This window comes from Crocodylus siamensis, chromosome 2 (genome assembly GCF_052110815.1).
Source record: "Crocodylus siamensis isolate JL-2025a chromosome 2, ASM5211081v1, whole genome shotgun sequence".
Taxonomy (NCBI): domain Eukaryota; kingdom Metazoa; phylum Chordata; order Crocodylia; family Crocodylidae; genus Crocodylus; species Crocodylus siamensis.
Window position 1 is genome coordinate 231,550,568 of NC_143396.1, and position 22,354 is coordinate 231,572,921.

The window sequence follows — 22,354 nt, forward strand, 5'->3', positions numbered from 1 at the left end:
GGAAATTAAGTCCTGTTGTCGAGATAACAAGCTAAAAGCATCACTTGTGCCTCCTAACTTTGAATGTCTAGTTGTCAAAGTGATGGGACTGGCTGGTGACTGTAGGGGTGGTAAGGAGGCCACACAGGGGTGCCTGAGGGGTATGCCCAGTTTTGAGCCCTGCCAGATGCAGGGGTGTAAGATGCAAGCAGGCTGAGGCTACAAGGGCCAGAGCCTGAGCCTGACCTTGCCACAGGCGGCCTGAGGCTGAGGAGGCCTGAACTCAGAGGGGACAAGAAAGGCAGGCTGGGGCTGATGAGAGGCTAAGACTGAAAGGCTGGGTCAGAGCAAGTGATCCCAGGCTACAAGTCTAGAACCAGAGTAACCTGTAGGCTAAGGTTAATAGGACCAAAGCCCATACACAAAGGTAAGTGATGACAGAATGGCATCCACAGGGGGAGGCTGGAGGCCACAATTAAAAGCCCTAAGGCTTAATTGGGGCTGATAGTTTTGGTTAGTGGGCAGAGGGCCCAGAGACCACAAAAGGTCTGTTAAATACCAGGGACATCACTCTGGCACTCAGGGGCTGCCTCCCTATCTGTCAAAAAAAAAAAAATCAAGGTGTGGCAGGACAGATAAAAAGGGGAGGTTATATAGAAGACTGGGAGTATGGGCAGGATTCTGTTGGCCCCTAGGGGGTGCCCCAGCAGTCCCAGAGTTTGTCCTGGTGCAAGTGGCCAGCAGGGTCCTAGGGCCATATTCAAGCTCCCACATCATTCTCTTCATTTTCACAGAAACAAAGAATTCATAAGTCCCATTGGAGCTGCTGGGTACTTACAATACAGGCATAGAGAAACCAAGGGAGGAGGGTCCAGCTACCTGCGCCAGGCAGGTAAGATTGTCCCTGACATGAGGCACTTAAAAAGTAGATCCTTTAGTTACTTCAGACTAAACATGGATTTAGGAGACAAATGTTACTGGACTGAAGGTTCCCACCTGGATTCCTTGTGACAGCTCTGATTCGCACTGGACTTTTAGGCCCTAAATGGGAAGATCTTCCAAGATCTGCAGTCCTGAGTCATCTATCAGCAGATCGATGCCTCTGCACTGCTTCCTGGACTTGTGTGCCCTCATCTCAGTACTTTCAACCCTCTTCTCTCCTTCCAGTAATACTGGCTAGTTAGGCTTTCTGCAGTGGAGGCATTCCCCATGTGGCTTGTGATGGGGTTACAGTGCAATGACCAACCTCCTGCCAGTATTTGGCATCCAATTTCTGCATTTATTTGCAGAGGAGCTTTGACAAGGTTCGGAATTTTTTCTGTGTCCTCCAATTCAGATTTGCTTGATGTGGGCCCCTGTAATGTGGAAGTTTAGGGCACAATATGAACTTTGAAAATAAAAGAGGTTAGCTCCAAGTTTCCCTAGAGCTATTACTGCAATGGTGAAAGGACCTTGTGGTAATTAGCAAAAACTCCCTGACATTGGCTTTTCATAGTAATCACCTTGAGAACCAGAGCTGAAAGGCACCAGAAGGGGCAACGTATCATTACAGCTCAGTACAATTTTCAGATTCATAATACTACTAAGTTAATATAATGCATGGCATTAATACAATACCCTCCATCTCAGGCTCCTGCTGTATGCTACAAATTTAGTGAATGAAACCCTAGATGAGGGTGGGGAGAGTTGTTATCCCCCTTCAACAGATGAGAGAGCTAAGGGCAGGCTGCCTTGCAGAATTACCCCATTATCTTCCAACCCTTGGCCTCTGGGCTGTGGATTCAGACTTATCCACATCAATTTTCATTTCTGTTAGGAAATCCTGAGGTGCTGAAACAATGCCAAGAAGACTCCAAGACTGGCATGAAAAATCTGTTTCTCCCTCCTCTGTTTCTGCAGACTGAAATGAAGAGGCAAGGAGGAGGCACTGACAAATCGTGTATCCCAAACAGCTAAAGGAAGACCTTGGCACTCTTGGTGCTTCTGCCTATGACAGAATCCATCTGCAGCAACTACAATGCTTTGGCAGATACTTGGGCAAGGCTGCCCTGTCCATATGTTTACTAAAACCCTAAAGCACTTCCACTGTAATCTCTGGACCCTAGTTCAGTCTCCCTTATAGTCTAAGGTACCAATCTAATAATATATTCTATATATTTATATATCTGTTTATTTGAGGCATCACTTATTTAAAAAAAAAGTAACCATGTTCCCAAGGTTTAGCAGTCTTGTGGAGTGTAATGCATGTAAACACTTTGTTTTCCTACAGTGTCTTTCATGTGAGGATTTCAGTGGGCTTTACAGGGCTTACAAAGGTCACACCAACCTTGTGACAATGCAAATGTTACATTGCTCCTATGCTGTGAGTAAATGCCAATACCCTCAACTTAGAAATGAGGAAGCCAAGGCACAAATGAATGGATTGACTTACTCCAGGTAAGAGAAAGTTAATGGTAGAGTTGAGGGCTGACTCACATTTTCTGGTTCTCTGTCCCATGATGTAACTATGAGATAGTGTTTCACATACAGAGCCATAGGTTAAGATCATTGAAACCACAGCAGAATAACAAGAAAACTGTGAGGGATAGAGGTTTCATAGAAATTAAGACCAAAAGTCCCTGTATGTCACATGCCATTGGGTATCACCCAAACATTAAACAAGCCCAAAGATTCTAGTTAGCTATATATTTCAGTCCTCAAAACTCAAATGAGTGCCAGAAGAAACAGAAGAGACTCCAGTTCTACCATGCCCTTTCAGCAGTGTGGAATTGCTGCAATTTGGATAAAAGTAATTTTCCACAAGCACTTTTATTCAGTACGCCATCTTAAACACTGCCCTGTCTCCTGATGTTGGCAGTTAACTTAGACCAGAGGTGACCAACCTGTGGCATGCGTGCCACAAGTGGCATGGGTAGCTGTGAGTGTGGCATGCGGCAGATGGGGAAGGGAGCAAGCAACACACTTGTAGACTGGGCAGGAAACACAGGGCAGGAGGCAAAAAGCAGAGCAGAAGATCAGACAGGGAGAACTGGACAGAGAGCAGAAAGCAGGACAGCCAGTTGGGCAGAGAACAAGGCACTGAGCAGCAGATTGAGCAAGGGAAGGGGATCAGAGTGATGCTTGAGGAGGGTGCAGGGCTTAATTTGTGGTAAACCTGCCAAAAAAGGTTGGCTCCCAGTGATTTAGACAAAGGCAGAGAAACCTTTATAGAAGGTTCCAAAGAGCTGCTGGGAGGTCTGAGATTGCTACCTACCCTTTTACTTTTGTTCTTTTAAAAAGAAAAGATATTTTCATCCCTCCCATTCTCCACCCCACCCCCCAAATATTCAGTCAACTATAGAGCTGGCCTAAATTTTGACACATTTTCCAGATAAGAGAGAAAAAAAGTTCAACAGATTATTTTCCTGGGTTTTTTTACCAGCTATAATTACCACAATTTCTTAAAAACAAGCCAGCAGAAACAGCTTTATCTGCAAAGATGAGTATATGATACAAACTTTTTATTAAGTGCCCAGGGCCAGACTCTGCCAAAAATTAGTGTAGTTCTGTTGAATTCCATAGAACTATGCTGAGTTATGCTAGCTGAGGATCTGGCCTCAGATATTCTGAGAAGTGGATTATCAGCAATCATAAGAATGAAGAACCATGTGAAAACTGGACTGACATCCTGGATGCCTTGCCAGCTGGATTGCAGAGGGCTGTGCGAAATCTTACAGAGTGCTAATATAACTAGGAAGAAATCAAAGGAACCTGTGACTTATGATTCTTTGTTCTTCAAAGCATTCCAAAATAAATGTTCCTTTCCCTTAAGTATTAATGAATTAGGAACAAATGCCGTTGTGCTATTGGCCCTAGACAACAAGTACCAATGTTCATTGCACAGATTTATAAAGGACACCCCAATATGACTCATAACTTATCTAACTCTTTCTTGCTTTATGTCCTTCCTCTATTTTATTAATGTATTTTATATCTTACCTGCCTCAGTGGATTCTATAAACACATTCTAGCAAAGACATAAAGAGCTCAGCAATATAGAGGCCTAATTACCAGTGGACAGACTTGAAATTTTGCTATTGGATATCAAAATGCTGAGAAAAAAATTGGTGATGAAATTGTCATGACTTTTCTCCTTCATTTTTCAATCCACTGTAGAGCTGGTCAAAAATTCAATATATTTCTAAAGATAAAGGAAGCTTATTTTTTTAAAAAGTTCTGCCCATCTTTTCCCCCAAAGAGTTCAGAGCTAATTGTTGGTAGAGCTTAACATCTTGTCTTCTCCAATCTCTGACTTGAACTTCAAAGAGCACAGTTGTTCCCTTAGTTAGAAGATATCCCTATCAACTTGCATTAGTAAACTGAAATGGTGGCAGGCGTGACAGTGAGGTGACATTTCAAGGGACACAGGACTAACACTGTTCTGCTGCGTAGGAGATATAGGATGACTGATCAGATGCTCTCTGAGCTGGCAGTGTGTTAGAACCAGCATATTCTGCTCCAGGTCATAAAGGAGCTACACCTAGCTTTCTGGCAATCATTCCCAGTTGTTTTGACAAGTAACATGAACAAGCTCTGAAGCTATACCACTCGTTTAGGTCTTGGATTTTCAATATATGCCCCAAGGCATGTTTACAGCGTGGGGAGGAAAGTTGTTGGAAACCTGTTGGTGGACATTCTCATAGATGTAGCACAGACCTAACAAACATATTCTTTGAAAAGGTTAAATATGTTGGCTTAGCAATAACTGCCTCCCACGATCTGCCCTGCCCATGATAATAATGGGGTTGTTAAGGCTTGTTCACGTCAGATAAAAATACTATAAAATAGGGACAGTACCTGAAGACCCACTTATAATACAACTTTCCATAAACACAGTTGAAGCACAAGTCAGTCTGATACTGCAGATGGGACAAAAAGTTCTTTTAACCTTAACCCCAGAGTGACTGTGCTAAAGCTTTACACAGTCGTGGTTCAGAGACAAAGCTGCAGTATAAGACTAAACCCCATTTTGACTGTCACAGGGTAAACACCCAGTAATTATAATTATGATATATGTTGCCTCATGGAATTGTGATTGTACATTGAGAGCTATCTTTTTCCATATTTGAATCCCTGCCTTTCTTTTAATTGCTATGCCCTCTATCATGCTTTCCTATCTTTTTCATGTTTTATTTTCTCTATCCTTCATCACTTCCATCAGAAACAATGTTGAAATGTCTCCTCCAGTCCTTGTGCTTCCTGAAGTTGCAGCCTCCTCCAATTCAGATTTTCCATATGCCCATAGTTTAATTTTGTATGAGTGTGTGCAGAGGAGGAAGGGAAGCACATTAGAGAATCTCAAGTGCTCCATCTAAAACAAAACAAAAACAGAGGGATAAACCAGAGCTGTAAAAGATCAGAGCTGACTCAACCTAGATCCAAAATTTTGCCAAGACCTAAGTGATGGCAGGCTGGGGTGTTGGTCACATCTGGGTTTGGGGTTTGTTAAGATCTATGCTTGAGCGTGGATCTTGGTCTGAGTTTTTTCAAAGTTTGTGGTTTCTCAGATTTGGGATTTTGGGATAAGTCTATGGCCAAAAATTCCTCCAAACCCAGACCTTTCTTCTCCAGTTATCTGAGCAGAAAATTAAGTCCTTTTGTCAAAATAACAAGCTAAAAGCATCATGTATGCCTCCTAACTTTTAATGTCTAGCTGTCAAGGTGATAGGCACTTACACAAAAATTACATAAATAAATGAACTCATACAGACCAAAACAACCTTTCTGATTGCAATTATCATCATTTACAGTAGGTCACATTTGGGTTGCATAAGTGAAAGTAATCCATATGTCTCTTGTAATGAAATAAATGCAGTATTACAAAACAGAGAATAATTAAACCAAAAGAAAATGTATTGCATGTGATGCAACAGTCAATGCCATAAGAAACAACTATATATGTATAGATACATAGAGCTATATAATCTACACATACTAACCAGACTTTACACGTTCCAAATTACAAGTGGATATATAAGAAGCTGATTAGGGAGCAAGCAGTGTTTGACAATTCCATACAGGACATTGTTTCTTACTTACTTATCCTAAAGGTTAAAACACTTTGTTTTTTGGAAGATAGGGTATTGTATTCTGATATTCACTACAAACCATGAATGATCAAGACATCCACCCTCCCCAGTGCAAAGTTTCAAAGGCTTGTGTGCTATGTGACAGCCCTTTACTGGGTGCAGGTTTGCATTCTGAGATGGTCCTTAATGGTTCCTGAGAAGGATCAACAGCTTTTGCTTTGGCTCTTGGAGCTAGAAAATAGTTCAGATACACTGACTGCCAAGTGGGGAGAGCAGGAGTGTCACTGATAGGCTTAAGAGTCCCATCTCCTGTACCCAATGCCAGGTCAGCACCACTGGTGTTCACCACACTGGACTGCCTATTATTGAGGAGTCACTAGATCTAAATGTAATACTGGTTAAGACACTTGCTCAGAGCAGTAAAAGATGACATGGGAGCCAATCCAATAGCATACATAATGCTGAGACCCATTTATCACCTGCAGCAAGCCTTCTGGCTGGGGTAGAACTGATATAAGGGCTCAATGGCAGCCTTGATGCAAGTCCCTGGTGTAGTAGACATGTTGGTGGTTTGGAGTGGCATGGCAAAAATAGAGTAGAGGTGCAGCCTAGTATACAGTGCTAGCAAGGGTTCCCTGGTCTCACACAGAGCAAAATGTAAATCAGAGTCACTCTGGGGTCACTCCCATGTACACTGTGGGATAAATCAGCCTCCAAACAGCTCCAGAATACAGGGTCTACAAAAGGTAAACTATGGCTACATTGGCCTCAGCCACATCACTGCTATGCTAGTATAAGAATGGAATACTTGGGAATCAGGGCCATGCTGTTAAAATGGTAGTGCCAACCAGCAACTGGTCTACCCTAGTGCTCCTAAATTTGCTGAATTTGATGGTGCAGAACTGGGGTTAGCAAAAATAAGAAACATATGTAAAATTTTCATAGGGTAGAAGACAAGACATAAAAACTGATGAGAAAAGAATGATTTTTTTTTCCTTTAGTGGTAAATTTCTTTTGGTGTATGATCCTTCAGTGAAAGTTCTGGGTGCTCAGCCCAGGAGCAGGATTTTTGTTTATACAAGTGGTCAGTTACCCTTGTGTGGCATACCCATTGTTTCTGACCAAGATATACTTGCTGTAACTCTGAAAGCAAGAAGGACACTTTGATAGGGCAAGACCCAGAACTCCAAGACTCCATGATGGAAGGAATGAAAAAATGAAAACAACTTGGGAAGCAAAACGGAGAGAAGACAAAAGAAAGATGCCTGGAGAGAGAAGAGGAGGAGGAAGCAGAAGAGAAGGAAACTGAAAGAGCTTTGGGAAGGTTAGCCTCATTTGGAGGTTACAGCAAGAGACTAGGAGTCCATAGCCATGAGTTCTATTTCTGGCTCTGCCATTGACTTCTGCATGTCCTTTGGCAAAGTCATTTCACTGCCCTGTTCCTCAGCTTCCTACCTTATGAGAGAGTGAGGAAGGTAAATACATCAGTATTTTCAAAATGCTTTAATATCCTGAAATGGTAATTGCTTTAGTGGTTTAAAGGATCTTACCTGAAATGTGAGAGAAAGATGGAGATGGAAATGAGAAGGGAAAAGTAGAAAGGCGTTTTCTGAGAAGAGAAAAGAAAGGAGAAAATAGAGATACAGACAAAGTGGTAGGGAAATAGAGGGAAGGTAGCCTTTGGACACAAGGTACATATTTTCTTGCACTATCAGGGAAGGTATTTAGAATCAGAGGATTGCCTTGTGGAGCTACTATGCAGTGCCTTGATATGTATGTTTTCTTTGTTAGTAGCACCTCTGTCAAACAGAACTAGAGCCATGAAGCCTTAGGGGGGGAGGCTCTAAAGCCCATAGGGTCCTATCACAGAGAGGTCTCCAGGCAGGATGAGCGTCGAATGTAGAAGTGCCTTCTGTCATGCCCTTCGGGCCTGTGCACAATTAGCACGGGGAAGAAACGGGCATCGTGGTAGGTTGGTGGGTTTTCATTGATGGCCAGCTGGCTGGAGTAAGAGCAACATTGTTCATCATGGCAGCCCCGGTCTGCTATACTGCTGCTGCGACTCCTCCAGAGGCCTGTCCTGTGGGAGCCATGGATGCGGCACAAGGAGAAACGGCTGGTGTTGAGGGAGAGCCGGGAGTTCCCGCTACAACTGTGGAAGGCATGGCGAGAGAAGATGGAGGAGGTGCTGGAGGTATGATGGCACCGCTCGCAGCCATGAGCAATTCCACTGTACTGGCATACAGAGTAGCTGTTGTACACAGGGGTCTCTGTCAGATCCATTAGCATGGCTTCTGAGTAGCTGGGGATCAGCTGCCGGTTGGTACAGATATGCCACTCCAGTTCAGTACTGTCCTGAGTGTTGTCTCTGGGCATGCGATACCTGTATAAGGGCTCCTCTGCTGTGGTCGGTGCTGTGTACTCAAGGCCAAGGAGCTTCTCTACATGGTAATGCACATATGCAGTCCGATATTCTATAAGCACTCTCAGTGGCCATGATATCATCAAGATAGCTGCCACCCAGAAAGTATAGTGGGACACGTACCATGGGAGATGGTCTGGATCCCCATAGGCCATCATGAGCTCTTTGAAATCTACATTTTTGAGCTGCATACCTTCCCTGACCTCCATGTAGTCATCCAGTCCCTCAATCTCTGTGAAAAAGTGAGCTCTCTGGGTCAAGTAGGAGTTCTCAGACTCTAGACTGGCAAAGCTGAAGCATTTGGTGAACTTCAGCTTGGTGGCTGTGTAGCATTCCAGGCCCAGCAGTTCCTTGGAGATGTCCTTGTATCCACAATGAGAGTAGTCAAACTCGGCTTCAGCCACGTGGGTGTTGACTCGCTCATGGTAGACTTGCGTGGTAGTATAAGCGTCTCCATTACGGTACCGGGTCACCTGCCGGGTGCGCCGCACAAAGTGGTAGCTGATGGCTTTCCACCAGATACACGGCGTGGCTTGTTGCATGCGATTGATGCATTCATAGACGTTGTCCACATCGGCCTTGTACTGGAGCTCACTTTTGACATGGCAGTGCCAGCACTCCACCAGGTAGACCGCATACAGCATGGTCAGGAAGGCTAATGGGATATAGACATAGCCATCAGAGCATGGGCTGTCATGGTAGATCATGGACTTGCCTTTGAAGGAGCTATCAAAGCTGAGCTTGGTGACTCGGGCAAGCTGACACCAGGCCACAGCACCCAGGCAGCCGTACATAAGGATGGAGAGGAGGAGGCATTTCCAGTGGGATTCTCTGCACATGCAAGCACTCAAGGACTGCTTGACAGGGCGTTGCTTGGAATCAGGCAGCAGAGACAGAGGTGGGGGGAGGAGAAAGACAGAGAGAGAGAGAGAAAAATCTGTGTCAGTGACACTGTTTTACATAATGCACACAGCATCCTTGAAAATGTTATTAGTTTAGCCCTTAAAAACCTTGGGGCTGGATTGAGCCCTTAGGCACAGCCCTGAGCAAGGGGTGCTATAAAAACGCCCAGAAAACAGCATGCACCAGAGAGAAGTCTCTAGGGCACAACTCCTCCCTGTTTCATCCTTGCTCCAGAGACAGTGATCATTTGCTGCTGTTCCATCCACCAGCAAATTGCTATCCTCCCTGTCCTGACTGCAGGGCTAACCTGTGTGTTGGGGTGGGCCTAAGCCAGCCTCCCCTCCCCCCGCCCTCCTCTCCTTACTTGCTTTCTCAGGGGTTGGGATAGGTAGAGGCATTGACTCTGCTTTCTGTTGGATACCTGGACCCAAGTTTCAATAGTCCATGCAGGGAGGTCTATGAGGTTCCTATCCTTCCTTATGCTCCTGTGTGGACCAAAGTCCACTTTCATTTACATGCTATGCAGTCCTGCAGAAGGCAATTAGATTAGACCATATAAGAATGAAGAGGTGATTTTGACTGTTTGCTTGACACTATTGTACAAATGGTGAATTTTTGTGTACCTACATCCTCCTTGGAGGAGCTTTGTGCTTATCTTTGCCACACCCCAATGTGGGCAGGGTAAAGCAGGAGGAATATAAATTAGAGTTAGGGCCCATTTCATCCAGCAGCAGAGAGCTGACTCAGAGGTAAGTTACACCTACCAAATTATCAACACCATGTGCTGCAACATTTTCCTGGAAGTTGCCCATCCAGAAACTGACTAGATTCAATCCTGTTTACTGTCAGACCTGACAGGACCACAGCACCAGGTGGCATGGATACAAGCTGATAACAGTATTAGCTGGCAACAACCAAAAAGGTTTAAACTTTGTAGCTAATAGGGTATCTGTAAATATGTTGAATCCAGCATGCTTGTGGCCTTTAAAGATCCAAAGTCAAGTTGTGCAGCTAAGTTCACACTCTTGTTCCTCTTGGCACAAATTCACCCGCTAAAAATAAAATGTCAGAGGTGATTTAATTTACCACGATAAAAAATGACTAACACAATAAAACAAAGTGACAATGTGGATCTTCAGATGCGATGAAACTAGCAAAATGGTGATTTCTGTCACGTGGAAACAGGAAAAGCGCAATGTGGACAAGGGCCCTCAAACTCTCACTGTGTTTCCTGAGAGGATATGATTATAGTCCCCTCGCCCTGATGATGTTAGAATGAATCTGTTGCCTGTGATGTTGTAGTACAATAATAACAATTTAAAAAAAAAAAAATCAAGCCAGTCAAGAACAGTAGCAACTGACTTGTCTCTTGACAAAATGCATCTCCAGTGTAGGTTAGAGTACTGGCTAGCTGCAGTGTACAGGCTGAAAGTGAGCATTTCATACTCAATAGCTGATCTGTATTATTGAGGCATATCTGCCTACCTGTTGCTATTTCTACCTCTTGGCTGCACTTTAGAGGAAGAGTATGACAGCAGCAAACAGGCCTCAGGACTTGCTCATTATCATGCTGCTTTTCTACCTCTTAGGCAAAAATAATTAATCTGAAGAGACCATTTTTAACATACCAAACTTCTCAGCGGTTTCCAAACAATGCCAGGTCTTTAAAGCAACCTACTTGCTTTAAAAAGAAAGAAAAGTTTCTTTTTTCTTCCCTCAAGTATAGAATTTTCCCCCATCACAGCTTACCTGAGACTCACAAGAGATTAGATTCAATTGTTTCAATAACGAGTTTAAGTCCCAATGCTCTATGACACTACAAAGCTAGAAATAGGAGCTTTATGCTACAGGAAAGAAAAAGATCAGTTTTTCCAGTGGTAGGACAGCGGCATTTGCTTATTACTTGCAGCTCTGTGAGATTTAAATATAATGTAATCAATGTTAGAAGCACAGAAAACCTATTTTAAGTCATCAGCTTGGTTTTATAGCTTCCTGTGAGCCCTGCACAGTTATTCAGGGGGTAATTTCTGTTTTCAGATCCGACACTTATAATAAACCTATATTAACTTAATTGATTTCAAGGAGTTACACCAATATAAACCTACAGCAATTGAGAATCGAATATGACCTCTGATGCTTCCAGAAGAAAATCATGAGTAAATATTATTCTTACTCTAATTGTTAGCTATGAGTATATTTGAATGAAGAAGAAGAATACTGTGTCAGATTCTCAGCTACACTACAACCCCTTACTCTATTCTAGAAGAGTTAGGGGACCAAACTGGATATATATGGAATTTTATGCTGACTTTATGCCGACAGAGGTCTTCTGGCCTTAAAGAAGGAAATGAGAGTCAGTCCTATTTTTACTAGTCTCCTTCAGGGAAAAGTGAAGGGAGCAGAAAAATAGTTGCAGGCAGTCTCCCAAACACTGAACAATAACTGAACAATAGCTGCTGTCACAAAATACATGCCTGAGTCCAGATGCGATCACTAACTGGATAAAATATTCTTGCAGCACTCCTTTTAAGACCCACCTTTAAACTGTAACTCCGTTATCATTATGGCAGGTTCCTTTGCACCACCCTACCTTTGGGCCCAGCAAGGCTCTGCAGGGATGAGGGAATGTCTGCCTTTTGTTCTATGTTTGTACAGCGCCTAGCACAATGGGGTTCTGGTCCACAGTTAGGACTCTTGGGTGCTACAGTAATACAGGTAATAACAACTGTAGACACTCAGGTCTTTCTTGTCCTTGTGTTTAAAGTTGGTCTCTTGGCTTTTCCTCTGTGAAGAACTGAACGGGGGGGTGGGGGGGTGCTGCAACAGTAAACTTCTCTAAATCATTTTCTAGAGTTGGACAGAAGAAGCAGCTGGGCTCTACTTCTACAGCAGACGGCTGTGGGAGAACTTAAAATCAGCAGTCACATGCTCATGCAGGCTGTAAAATGGGTCAGTTACATGTGGGCGATACACCAAAGGATCCTGGCTGAGATTGTCGTCGCACTGCGGGGGACTTAACCGTCAGCTTTAATGTTAAATGTGTGGTTAAATACCTGATAGAGATGTGGGGTTCTCACACTTTCTCCCAGTAAAGTAGGGCACGGTGTGTGAGGCACTAATTCCTGTTGCCACTTTAGAAGGGAAGCCAGAATAGCAGCCAAAATAAAGTTGAAGGCTGCTTGGCACCTGCCTTCCCACCCACTGTACAGTACTCAGAACTCTCCTTTGCCCATGATGCCAAAATTACTAGTTACGCTTCTGCTTTCTCCCTACCCACCCCTAAAGTCTTCAGTCTGGCCCGGAATATAGTGCTCTGAAGTGGTGGTTGAGGACTGTTTAAAGGTCAGTTCTGATGCTGGTCAGCCAGTTATGCTTCAAGGAATATTGGGACGATGCTAACCAAATACAACAAGTATTCAGGATTTTCAGCAAGTGTAATATTTAGTTTGCCCATCCTGACAGCCTTTAACTCTCTTTACACTATTGTCCAGGTATGCCATTGCCTTTGCAGAACCTCAGCTGCAGACCCTCACATCATCCCATCTCTTGCCTATATGATGTTGCTTTCCTCTCCTTCTCACATGCCCCACAAAAGTGCAACCATATTAGTTCTATCCCCAGACAGCTCCAGTAACTCCTCACGTACCTGTCATCCTCTCTCTCTCTCTCTTTTGGCTCCTTTTGCTACTTCCTCATCCCTCCTACACCAGATATCATGGATGCTAGGGAGCAAGCTTTCTCCTCTGCAGGCTCTGCCATGTGAAAAGCCTTGTCTATACGCTATTATTTCTCCCTCCCATTTGGTTATTTTAATTCTTTAATATTGTAATACTATAATCTAACACTGTAAAACATTTTGGCAGAATATGCAGAGGAAAGATGCCAGTAAAAATAAATAATATCAATAATAGTAATAAAGCATCACCTACATTAGAAATCTAATAAACATACCTATCTTTTTCTGCCTAACTAATCAATTAAAATACTAGAAAAATGGTTCCCAAACTTTACTGGCTTCTATAGCTTCTTCTTAAAAACTTGAAGACCTTTGAAGTACTCCTCCTGGCATGCATTTGTTTAGGTCATAAAAGGGCATAACTTGCAAATATTTCTGGACCTTAATTCTACTATAAGTGTCCAAGAAATCCTTTAATATATCAATTATAAGTAGGACTGGCCAGAAAGCAAAAATTCCATTAGGTGAAAAATATTGAGGTTTCTAAATTTGTTGCAATATGGAAGAAAACCATAACCTTTTGGAGATTAAGGGCATTAGAAACCACAAACAAAAACAAGAGAGAGAAAGACTAAACCCCAGAATACACAATAGGGCACTGGTCAGCGCATTTACCTGGGAAGTAGGGAAGCCAGGTTCAGCCCCTAGTCTTGATGAGGCAATGTGCTCTAACTGTATACTGGACCCAAGGAAGAGCATCTAATGAGCATAAGAACACAAGCCCAAAAGCTTGCCCAACAGCTATCCCAACTATACAGTTAGGTCAATAAAAGGTATCACAAAAAGTTTTCAGCTCCAAATGTCTGTGAAGTTATTTGAAGAACTGGAATTTTCCAGTGAAAAATGTGTCATCAACCTCTAATGCTATCACTTTTAAGCATCTCAGGTTTTTAGACAGTGTATCAAGAAGAAACACTTTAAAGCATCCTTTATTCTTATTTAAGAATGTTGTATTATGCAAATGAAAAATATGCGCCACAAATAGCATAGTGTTATACTTTGGCATACCACTGAACTACAGGCAAGGGCTTGGCTTTTTAATCTTGTTTAATTTAAGTTCAAGTGCAAAGTTTTTATCTGCATTACTGTTGAACATGAGCCAAAGTTTTCTCCATCTCTTTTTTTACATATAATCAAGAGGAACACAAATATGTATTTTATATATAATTGAGACGAACACAAAACATTTTGAATTGCTCTCATAGAAAGTGAGAAAAGTGCCATTAAAGAAAAGAGCGGGGAAAAAGAAGAGGGAACGGGGTGGGGGGGGGAGAGAGAGAGAGAGGACGAGAGCTTGTATGTGCGCATGTCTGCTTATGTATATTTGTTTGTGCACACGAAAATACGAACGTACATACATCCACAGGCCCCACCTTTCCATTAAGACAGACAAAGGTCTGTGTCTATGGATGTGCCCCAGAGCAGGCAAGAGCTATGCATGTGTATATGTATAATGAAGTGCAAGGCCTAAGAAGCAAGGAGAAAAGGAGGTAAGAAGGACTTGACTGGAAGAGGGCACAGATTTCCCTGGGGCAACCTGTCCTCCCAAGTAGGGCCTCTAGATGCCTGTACAGTGAGACAAATAGCATGAAGGCTGCTTGTATTAGAAGGAGGCACTGAGTTGGGAGCTGTGCTGTTGAAAAGCCAGGTACCTTTGTTTAGACCAGTGATTCTCAAGTAGGGTGCTACAGCACCCTGGAGTGCCTTGAGATCCTTTCAAGGGTGCTTCAGGATGCCACAAGTTAGTGCTATTAGGTGCACAAATATGATTCACAAGATAAACCCAGAGATTTCAAATAGCCATCCATAGCTGTGGTCTTTCAGAGTTCTTTGCATCAAAAGAAACTGCTTCATTATTTCTCTTTAGGCAAAAAGGAGCTGGTATTTCCTGAGGGGCCTCAATTCTATCCAGGAGAATCACAAGTCTATCCAGGGGTGCCTTGAGTATAAAAAGGTCAAGAACCACTGTATATATTACAGTGCAGTGCTGTGTGCACTCTGGCTCTGGGCTAATCTACCTTGATCATCTACCAGGTCAGAACTAGCACAGGTATCTCTACTTGGCACTACACTGTACAGTGTAAACATGGGAAATGTTGTTTAAGTGGTTAGTGGGGTCACTGGAAAAAAGTCTAGAGAGTCAAAATTGGCAATTCAAAACTGGAATTTATGGAATTTACTTGTACCATCAGGTTTTACCAGGCTGGCTGTTGAACAAAACCCTGAGGTGGGACTGGTGAGTCAATGCACAATTATGTTCACTTTCCTCTGGAGAGTTCTGTGTGCAACCTTATTTGCAAATGATAAAATCATCAAAGCCCTGACTAAATGGATAGTTGCCTCTGCTAGGGAGGTGGCAGGTACCCAGGTTCAAGAGCTAGTACGAAATGCTTTGTTTAAGATATCTTTTGCCCAGGCATACCCAGTGCTTCAAATTATTTGCTGAACTGGAGTTACAGCATGTTTGGCTGTTGCTGAAGCAAAAGCAATTTCAACCCCCGCTTGATTTTTTTTTAATACTTTGGGTTGTAACAGCTTGGAGTGAGAATTTGGCTTCCACTCCTGCATAGTAATGAGGGATGGAAGAGGAGAAGAGTATGAATACGCAAGCTGGTATATACTTCCACCTGCCTATCAAGGATGGAGCCTGCTCTGTTGGCTAGAGAAAGAAGCTGGTACCAGGATGCCTGGATTCTGTTCCTGACTTTTCCATTGATTTTGAGCAAATAACCAGGATTCAGGTGCAGCCAATTAAGTGTGCATCTTTATTTCCATTCTGCATGTATTTAGAAGACATGGTCTCAGGTGTGCCCATTCAAGTCCAAAGGGTAACTTTTTTTCTTTCATAGATTTCATAGACATTAGGGCTGGAAGGGACCTTGGAAGATCATTGAGTCCAGCCCCCTGCCCCAAGGGCAGGAAGTCAGCAGGGATCATAGGATCCCAGCAAGGTAAATATCCAGAAGTCTTTTAAAGGAGTTCAGAGTAGGTGGTTGAACCACATCTGGTGGCAATCTATTCCAAACCTTGGGGGCTCGGACAGTAAAGAAGTTCTTTCTTATGTCTAGCCCGAAACGGTTATGGAGGAGTTTGTGACCATTCGACCTTGACATCCCTTGGGGTGCTCTGGTGAACAGATGTCCCCCCAGATCCTGGTAAGCACCCCTGATAAACATATAGGTGGCCACCAGATCATCCCTGAGCCTGCACTTTTCCAGGCTGAAGAGTCCCATGGCTCTCAGCCTCTCTTCATAAGGTCTGCTTTCCTGACCTCTAATCATGTGTGTGGCTCTCCTCTGCACCCTCTCAAACTTCTCCACATCCTTTTTGAACTGTGGAGCCCAAAACTGGATGTAGTACTCCAGCTGTGGCCTCACCAAAGCCGAGTACAAGGGGAGAATGACATTGTGGGATTTGCTTGAGAAGCATCTATAGATGCAAACCAGCATTTTGCTTGCTTTACTAGCAGCAGTATCACACTGAAGGCTCACGTTTATCTTGTGGTCAATCATGACCCCCAAGTCCTTTTCGTCTGTAGTGCTAGCCAGCGTAGCACTGCCAAGCCTATAATGATGCTGCAGGTTTTTCTTCCCAAGGTGGAGAACCTTGGATTTTTCAGTGTTAAACACCATCAGTTTCTTGTCCACCCATTTCCTGAGCCTGTCAAGGTCAGCCTGGATCGCCCTCCTGTCCTCAGGTGTGGATGCTTTACCCCAGAGTTTGGTGTCATCGGCAAACTTGGCCAGTCCACTTCTGACTCCAATCTCCGTATGATTAATGAAGATGTTGAACAATATAGGTCCAAGGTCAGAGCTTTAGGGGACCCCACTGGTCACAGGGTACCATGACGATTGACTTCCATCAACACCACCCTCTGGGTCTGACCATGGAGCCAATTCCCCAGCCAGAGGATTGTGGTGGATCCGAGGCCACAGTTGGCCAGTTTTGCCAAGAGGTGATCACGGGATACCAGATCGAAGGCTTTTTTGAAGTCAAGATATATGGCATCAATCTCCTCTCCCTTATCCATGTGATAGGTCACCTGGTCGTAAAAGGAAATAAGGCCCCTGCTCACCCAGGCCTCCCTGTCCCGTAATGGGCAAGTGTGTTCCACGGGACTGGTGAAAGAATGATGCAAAGTACCTATTTATCAAGTTGGCTTTTTCCTGGGCATCAGTTGTCAGTTGTCCCATCTGGTTCAGCAGGGGTCCAATGTTGCCCTTGCTTTTCCTCCAGCTCCCCACATATCTAAAAAAGGACTTTTTATTGTCCTTGATACTTGTAGATAATTGGAGTTCTGTCGCAGCCTTGGCTTTCCTGGTTCACTCCCTGCAGATCCGGACCAGTGCAGAGTATTCCTTCTTGGAGGTGGATCCAGTTCTCCATCCTTTGTAGGTCTTTCTTTTTAGACACAGGTCTGCTAGGTCCCTGCAGAGCCAAGGGGGCTGCTGTGTCTTTTTGCTGCCTTTCCTCCAAGATGGGATAGACTTTGCTTGCACATCCAGGATCATTCCTTTGAGAAGCAACCACTCATCCTGAACTCCCCTCCCGTTTGGGTTGTGGCCCTTTAGGGCCTCCCTGACAAGGCTCCTGTGCTTGACAAAGTCAACTATCCTGAAGTTGAGGACTTCCGCATTGCTGACTGACTTGCCAGCTTTACGGCAGATGGTGAAAGTGATCAGCTCATGGTCACTGTCACCCAGCTACCCTTCAATCATTAGGTTGTTGATTAGGTCATCCCCCGTTGCCAGTACCAGGTCAAGCAGTGCTTTACCTCTTGCTGACCCATCAACTACTTGTGTCAGATAGAGATCATCCACGCATGAGAGAAAGCTTTGCGATCGCTCGGATTTGGCGGAGTGCTCTTCCCATGTGATGTCTGGGTAGTTAAAGTTTCCCATGACAACCATACACCGGGAGCATGTGGCCTCAGCCAATTCCCTGGTGAACTCCTGGTCAAGCTCTTGATCCTGGTCGGAGGTCTGTAGTAGACCCCTACTATTGTGTCCCCTGTACTGTCTTCCCCACAGATTTTAACCCAGAGGGTCTCTAGTTGTCTACTCTGGGCACCAATGTCGGCTTGCAGGGACACGTAGCTTTCCTTGACATAGAAAGCTACACCCCCATCCCTTTTGTCCACTTGTTCTCTCCTATAGCCGTCTATACACGTGGCCCATTCACAAGTTCCTCCTGCTTATTCCTCATGCTCCTGGCATTCATGTACAGGCAGGCAGGTGTCCCCTTGTCCACAGATTGATCCAGGGCTGGGATAAGGGTGGGCTCCCTTAAGTGCCTTGACCTGCGGGCTTTGCAAGGGTTGCTCAGTGGGCCAGCAGTGGCAGTAGTCCTCCCATCCCCCAGCAGGCTCAGTTTAAAGCCCAGTGGAGCAGGTCAACCAGTCTGGCTGAGAATAGCCTCCTCCCCAGGGGAGAGAGGTGACAGCCATCCCTTCCCAGCAGCTCACTGCCTCTCTTGCCAAAGAGCGGACTGTGGTCATGGAAGCCAAAGCTTTCTCGATGACACCAGCACTGCAGTCTTTAGTTCACTACCTAGATCCTCCTCTCCCTCCTCAGCCCACAGCCCGAGACTGGGAAGATCAAAGAAAACACCAGCTGTGCCCGCAGACCTTTTAGCCCCACTCCCAAATCCCTGTAGTGCCTCATGACCCAGCTGGGAGTGCTCCGAGCCATCTCATTTGTGCCTACATGGATAAGTAGCATGGGGTAGTGGTCAGTGGGCTGGAGGAGCTCAGGGATCTTCTCCTCAATGTCTCAGATCTGGGTTCCCAGGAACAAGCAAATTTCCCAGGCTAAGGGGTCGGGGCAGCAAATTGCCCCCTCAGTCCCCCTCAGGATGGAGTCTCCCATGAGAAACACTTTGCATTTGGTCTTGGGGAGAGCTGGGGTGGTAGCTATAGTACAGCCTCTGTTGCCTGCAGGAGCCGGCAGCTTGGCAGGCTCAGCTGGGGCTGCAAGAGTTTCATACCTGTTGCAAAGCTCCAGCGGTGGGGGGACCTTGATGCAGTGGACCTTGGGGCCCTTGATCACCTTGGTCCAACCCCTTGGCTGGACAGCAAGGGAAGTACTCATGTCCTCCCTTGTCCTGGAGGGCAACCATGGTCTACCCTCTGCCTCCCAGGGGAGAAGGGCCTGGCAGTGGCAGTCTATCTCCTGCTCACAGTCCCTGATGGCACACAGTCTCTGGACTGCAGCCTGGAGCATCTCCAGCTGGTGTGCCACAGATCCCAAAAGGAAGCAGACCCCACAAGGGGAGGTGGCCATGCTCCTGGGCCCCAGAGCCTGAAAAAGTGACAGGTAGCCCCACAGCCGAGAGCCAGGGGCTCCGTCTGTGTGGAGCCCAGAACCACGGGCTCTGTCTGTGTGGATGCCTCTAAGATGCCAGGCGGGGGGGACTGCAGACCCTGAGGGGACCCTCGGGGTGCGGTGTGTGCCCATCCGCATCATGCCACTGGTAGGCCGGCTATGACTGGGAATGCCTACCCAAGGGGGTTCATGGGCAGGGCCACAGGCCCTCCTGCTCACCTTCCCCTGTGAACTCCCGTGCTAACTCCCGCGCCGGGCCCAGAAGCGCGCCTGTTTGTGCGGCCTGTTCGCAAGGCTTCGGTCATGTAGCTCCCTGGGGGGCTGAGCCAAGTAGGAGCTGGGGGGGAAGGGGGCATGACCCTCTGCGCCTCCACTCAGCCCGCTCCCAGCTGGCTACGTCCCTCCCACCATGGGCCCTTTAAAAAGTACATTCAAAAAATGAAGTTAGAGGTTCAAGAAAAATACTTACCTATGATTCAGTCAGGAAGTATATTTATAACATTTTTCTTCCTGACTGTCTCAGGAAAGGCAGAATTTTAAAAGAGCTCATCAGTTGCCTAGAAGAATGTCCTTATTTTCATATACAGTCTGAACTATTAGAAGTAGAAATGTAGGACAACCTTTTCAAAAGCATTCATTGATATTGAGCATTCCAGTGTTCAGCTGGACAATTTGAAACAGTTCAGCCCTAATCTTCAGAGGCACTCAGATTTTGCCTTTGTAACTGTTAAATCCACTGCACTTCAGACAAAAAGACCCACTATGTGTCAGGCTGCTAGCAGACCACTGAAAGAGTTGGCCCAGTGATCACATGACTGATCCCAGTTAATTATTAGTTAGGAATTTTTTCACACAAATGATGAACAACAAAGTTCTGGTTATTTTTGGGCAGTTGGGTAGTCCTAGATATCCAATACTTAGGGATACTTCTGGCTTTATAAGGATATTATAGACCAAAGAACTTAATCTTCCATTACAATTCAAAGCAGATTTATAGTTTAAGATCTGAAGGGGTCATTAGGTCATCTAGTGTGGCCTTCTGTGTATCATGGGCCATTACATCTTATCCATTTATTCCTGTGTTGAGACCAGTAATTTGGGTTTGGCTGAAGCATGTCACATAGAAAGGCATCCAGTCTAGATTTAAAGACAATGGGTGCATCTACAGGTGCAATTAATGTGACGCAATGAACTCTGGAGCAGTTCGATCTAGAGTGAACTGCTCCCAGGCAAAGCCTCTACACGTGTGCCTGGGACAGCATCAGTTTGAGCCAGGGTGGAACAGGCCCCCAGCTCGGTGGGCTGACTGGGCAAAATTTACGCCCACCGTCAGCATCTATATGGGCATTTCAGTGCAGTAAACTACTCTGCTGTAAGATAGTATTGCCTCTGACAGTACTATCTTACAGAGGAGTTGATTAATTCACTGCACCCTAATATCAGCACAAGTGTAGACAGTGTGCTTTACTGTGCAGCTAATTAATCTACTCTGCAATAAAATGTATGTGTAGATGCACCCAATGAGAAAGAGAATCCATATTTTGTCTTGATTGCTTGTTCCAGTAGTTATCCATCTTCACTGTTAAAAATGTGTATCTAATTCATTCTTTTAATTTGTCTGGCTCCAGTTTTGGGTCTTGCCCTGCCTTTCTCCACGAGATTTGACAGACCATTAGCCTCCAATTTTTCTCACTGTGATGGTACTTATATGCTGTACAAATTACCATTGATCTTATTTTGAGAAATTAACCAGATCTCTCATTGTCAGGGATTTTCCCAATCCTCTACTCTTGTTCTTCTGCACTTTTCCCAGTTCCTTCTTAAAACATACACCCAGAAATGTACATATCATCCCAGCCGTGGTTTCACCAGTATCTCATACAGAGGCAAAATTATCTCCTTTTTCCACCCTACTCAGCCCTTTTTCTGCTAACACATGACACATTGGAAGTTCATGTTCAGTTACTTTTCCACTATGAACTTCAATCCTTTCAAGTCACTGTTTTCCAAGATACAATTCTGTGTTCTTTATGAACAGCTTGCAATCCATGTTCCTACACGTCTGACACTGTATTTGGCTGCATTAAAATGCATTTGGTATGAATGGGCCTGGCTTTCCAAGTGATCCAGATTGCTCTTTCTGATTATCATGTCCTTATCATTATTTTCCACTCTGCCAATCTTTGTGTCATCTGCATATTTAGCAGCAGTTATTTTACACATTTACTTTCAGATCATTGATAAAAATTGTTGAAGTGCCTAGTAATGATTCTTGCCGAACCCCACTAATGTAATTTGTAATTAACTACTCATTTATAGAAATGCCATCGCAAGATTAAGTGTCTGAATTACTTCATCACGTGGGCCTTGTTTAGTCATAATAAAGTCTATGCCCCTTTCAGTACCAACCTACTAGTGAAATGACCATTCTGGATAGTAGCAGCTTTACACAAATCCTTCCTGCAACTTCAGTTGAATAAGCTATACTTTAGTTTCTGTTCTAAACAGCGAATGCTGCTGTATGTTAAACAGTGGCTATAATCTACTCCAGAAGCAGCTTCATTTCAATAGTGGGTGAGGCAATTCCTTTCTGTATACCATTTTCTAGCCATCCAAGTGTGGATAATAGGCACTTGTTTTAAGCCTTACATTTAATCCACTTCTATCTTTGACTGGCAAAATAAATTTGACCTGAAAAAACACCATCCTTACTCTGACATCCAGGATGGATTTTCTGTAAAATTCAAGAGATAGACCAGGTTTTGAGTTACAGGTCATAATCCTGACATGAAATTTTGACATATATTTACTATTTCTTTGTATTTTTCTAGATAAAAAGGACTTGTTACTCTCCCTTCAAACTTTCACATATTCATGGCACCTTCATTGACTAGATATGCAGCATACCTACAGCGTTGGTTAT

The 22,354-nt window shown here is 44.4% G+C and overlaps 1 protein-coding gene across 1 annotated transcript; it reads right to left on the reverse strand.

Moving 5' to 3' along the window:
* Positions 1–7,910: 7,910 nt before the first annotated feature.
* Positions 7,911–9,883, reverse strand: LOC149871860 (transmembrane protein 151B-like). Its single transcript, XM_090034648.1, has 2 exons — positions 9,737–9,883; positions 7,911–9,341 (listed from the first exon to the last, which is right to left on the reverse strand). The coding sequence occupies exons 1-2, from the start codon at positions 9,881–9,883 to the stop codon at positions 7,911–7,913; spliced, it is 1,578 nt and encodes a 525-aa protein (XP_089890774.1).
* Positions 9,884–22,354: the final 12,471 nt, after the last annotated feature.

What these genes read in the sequence shown, in the direction of transcription:
- LOC149871860 (XM_090034648.1), bottom strand. Translation starts at nt 9,883, where the DNA reads ATGAAAGTGGACTTTGGTCCACACAGGAGCATAAGGAAGGATAGGAAC. An exon ending in CCCAACCCCTGAGAAAGCAA is followed by an intron (nt 9,342 to 9,736) that starts GTAAGGAGAGGA and finishes CCTGATTCCAAG; the next exon opens with CAACGCCCTGTCAAGCAGTC.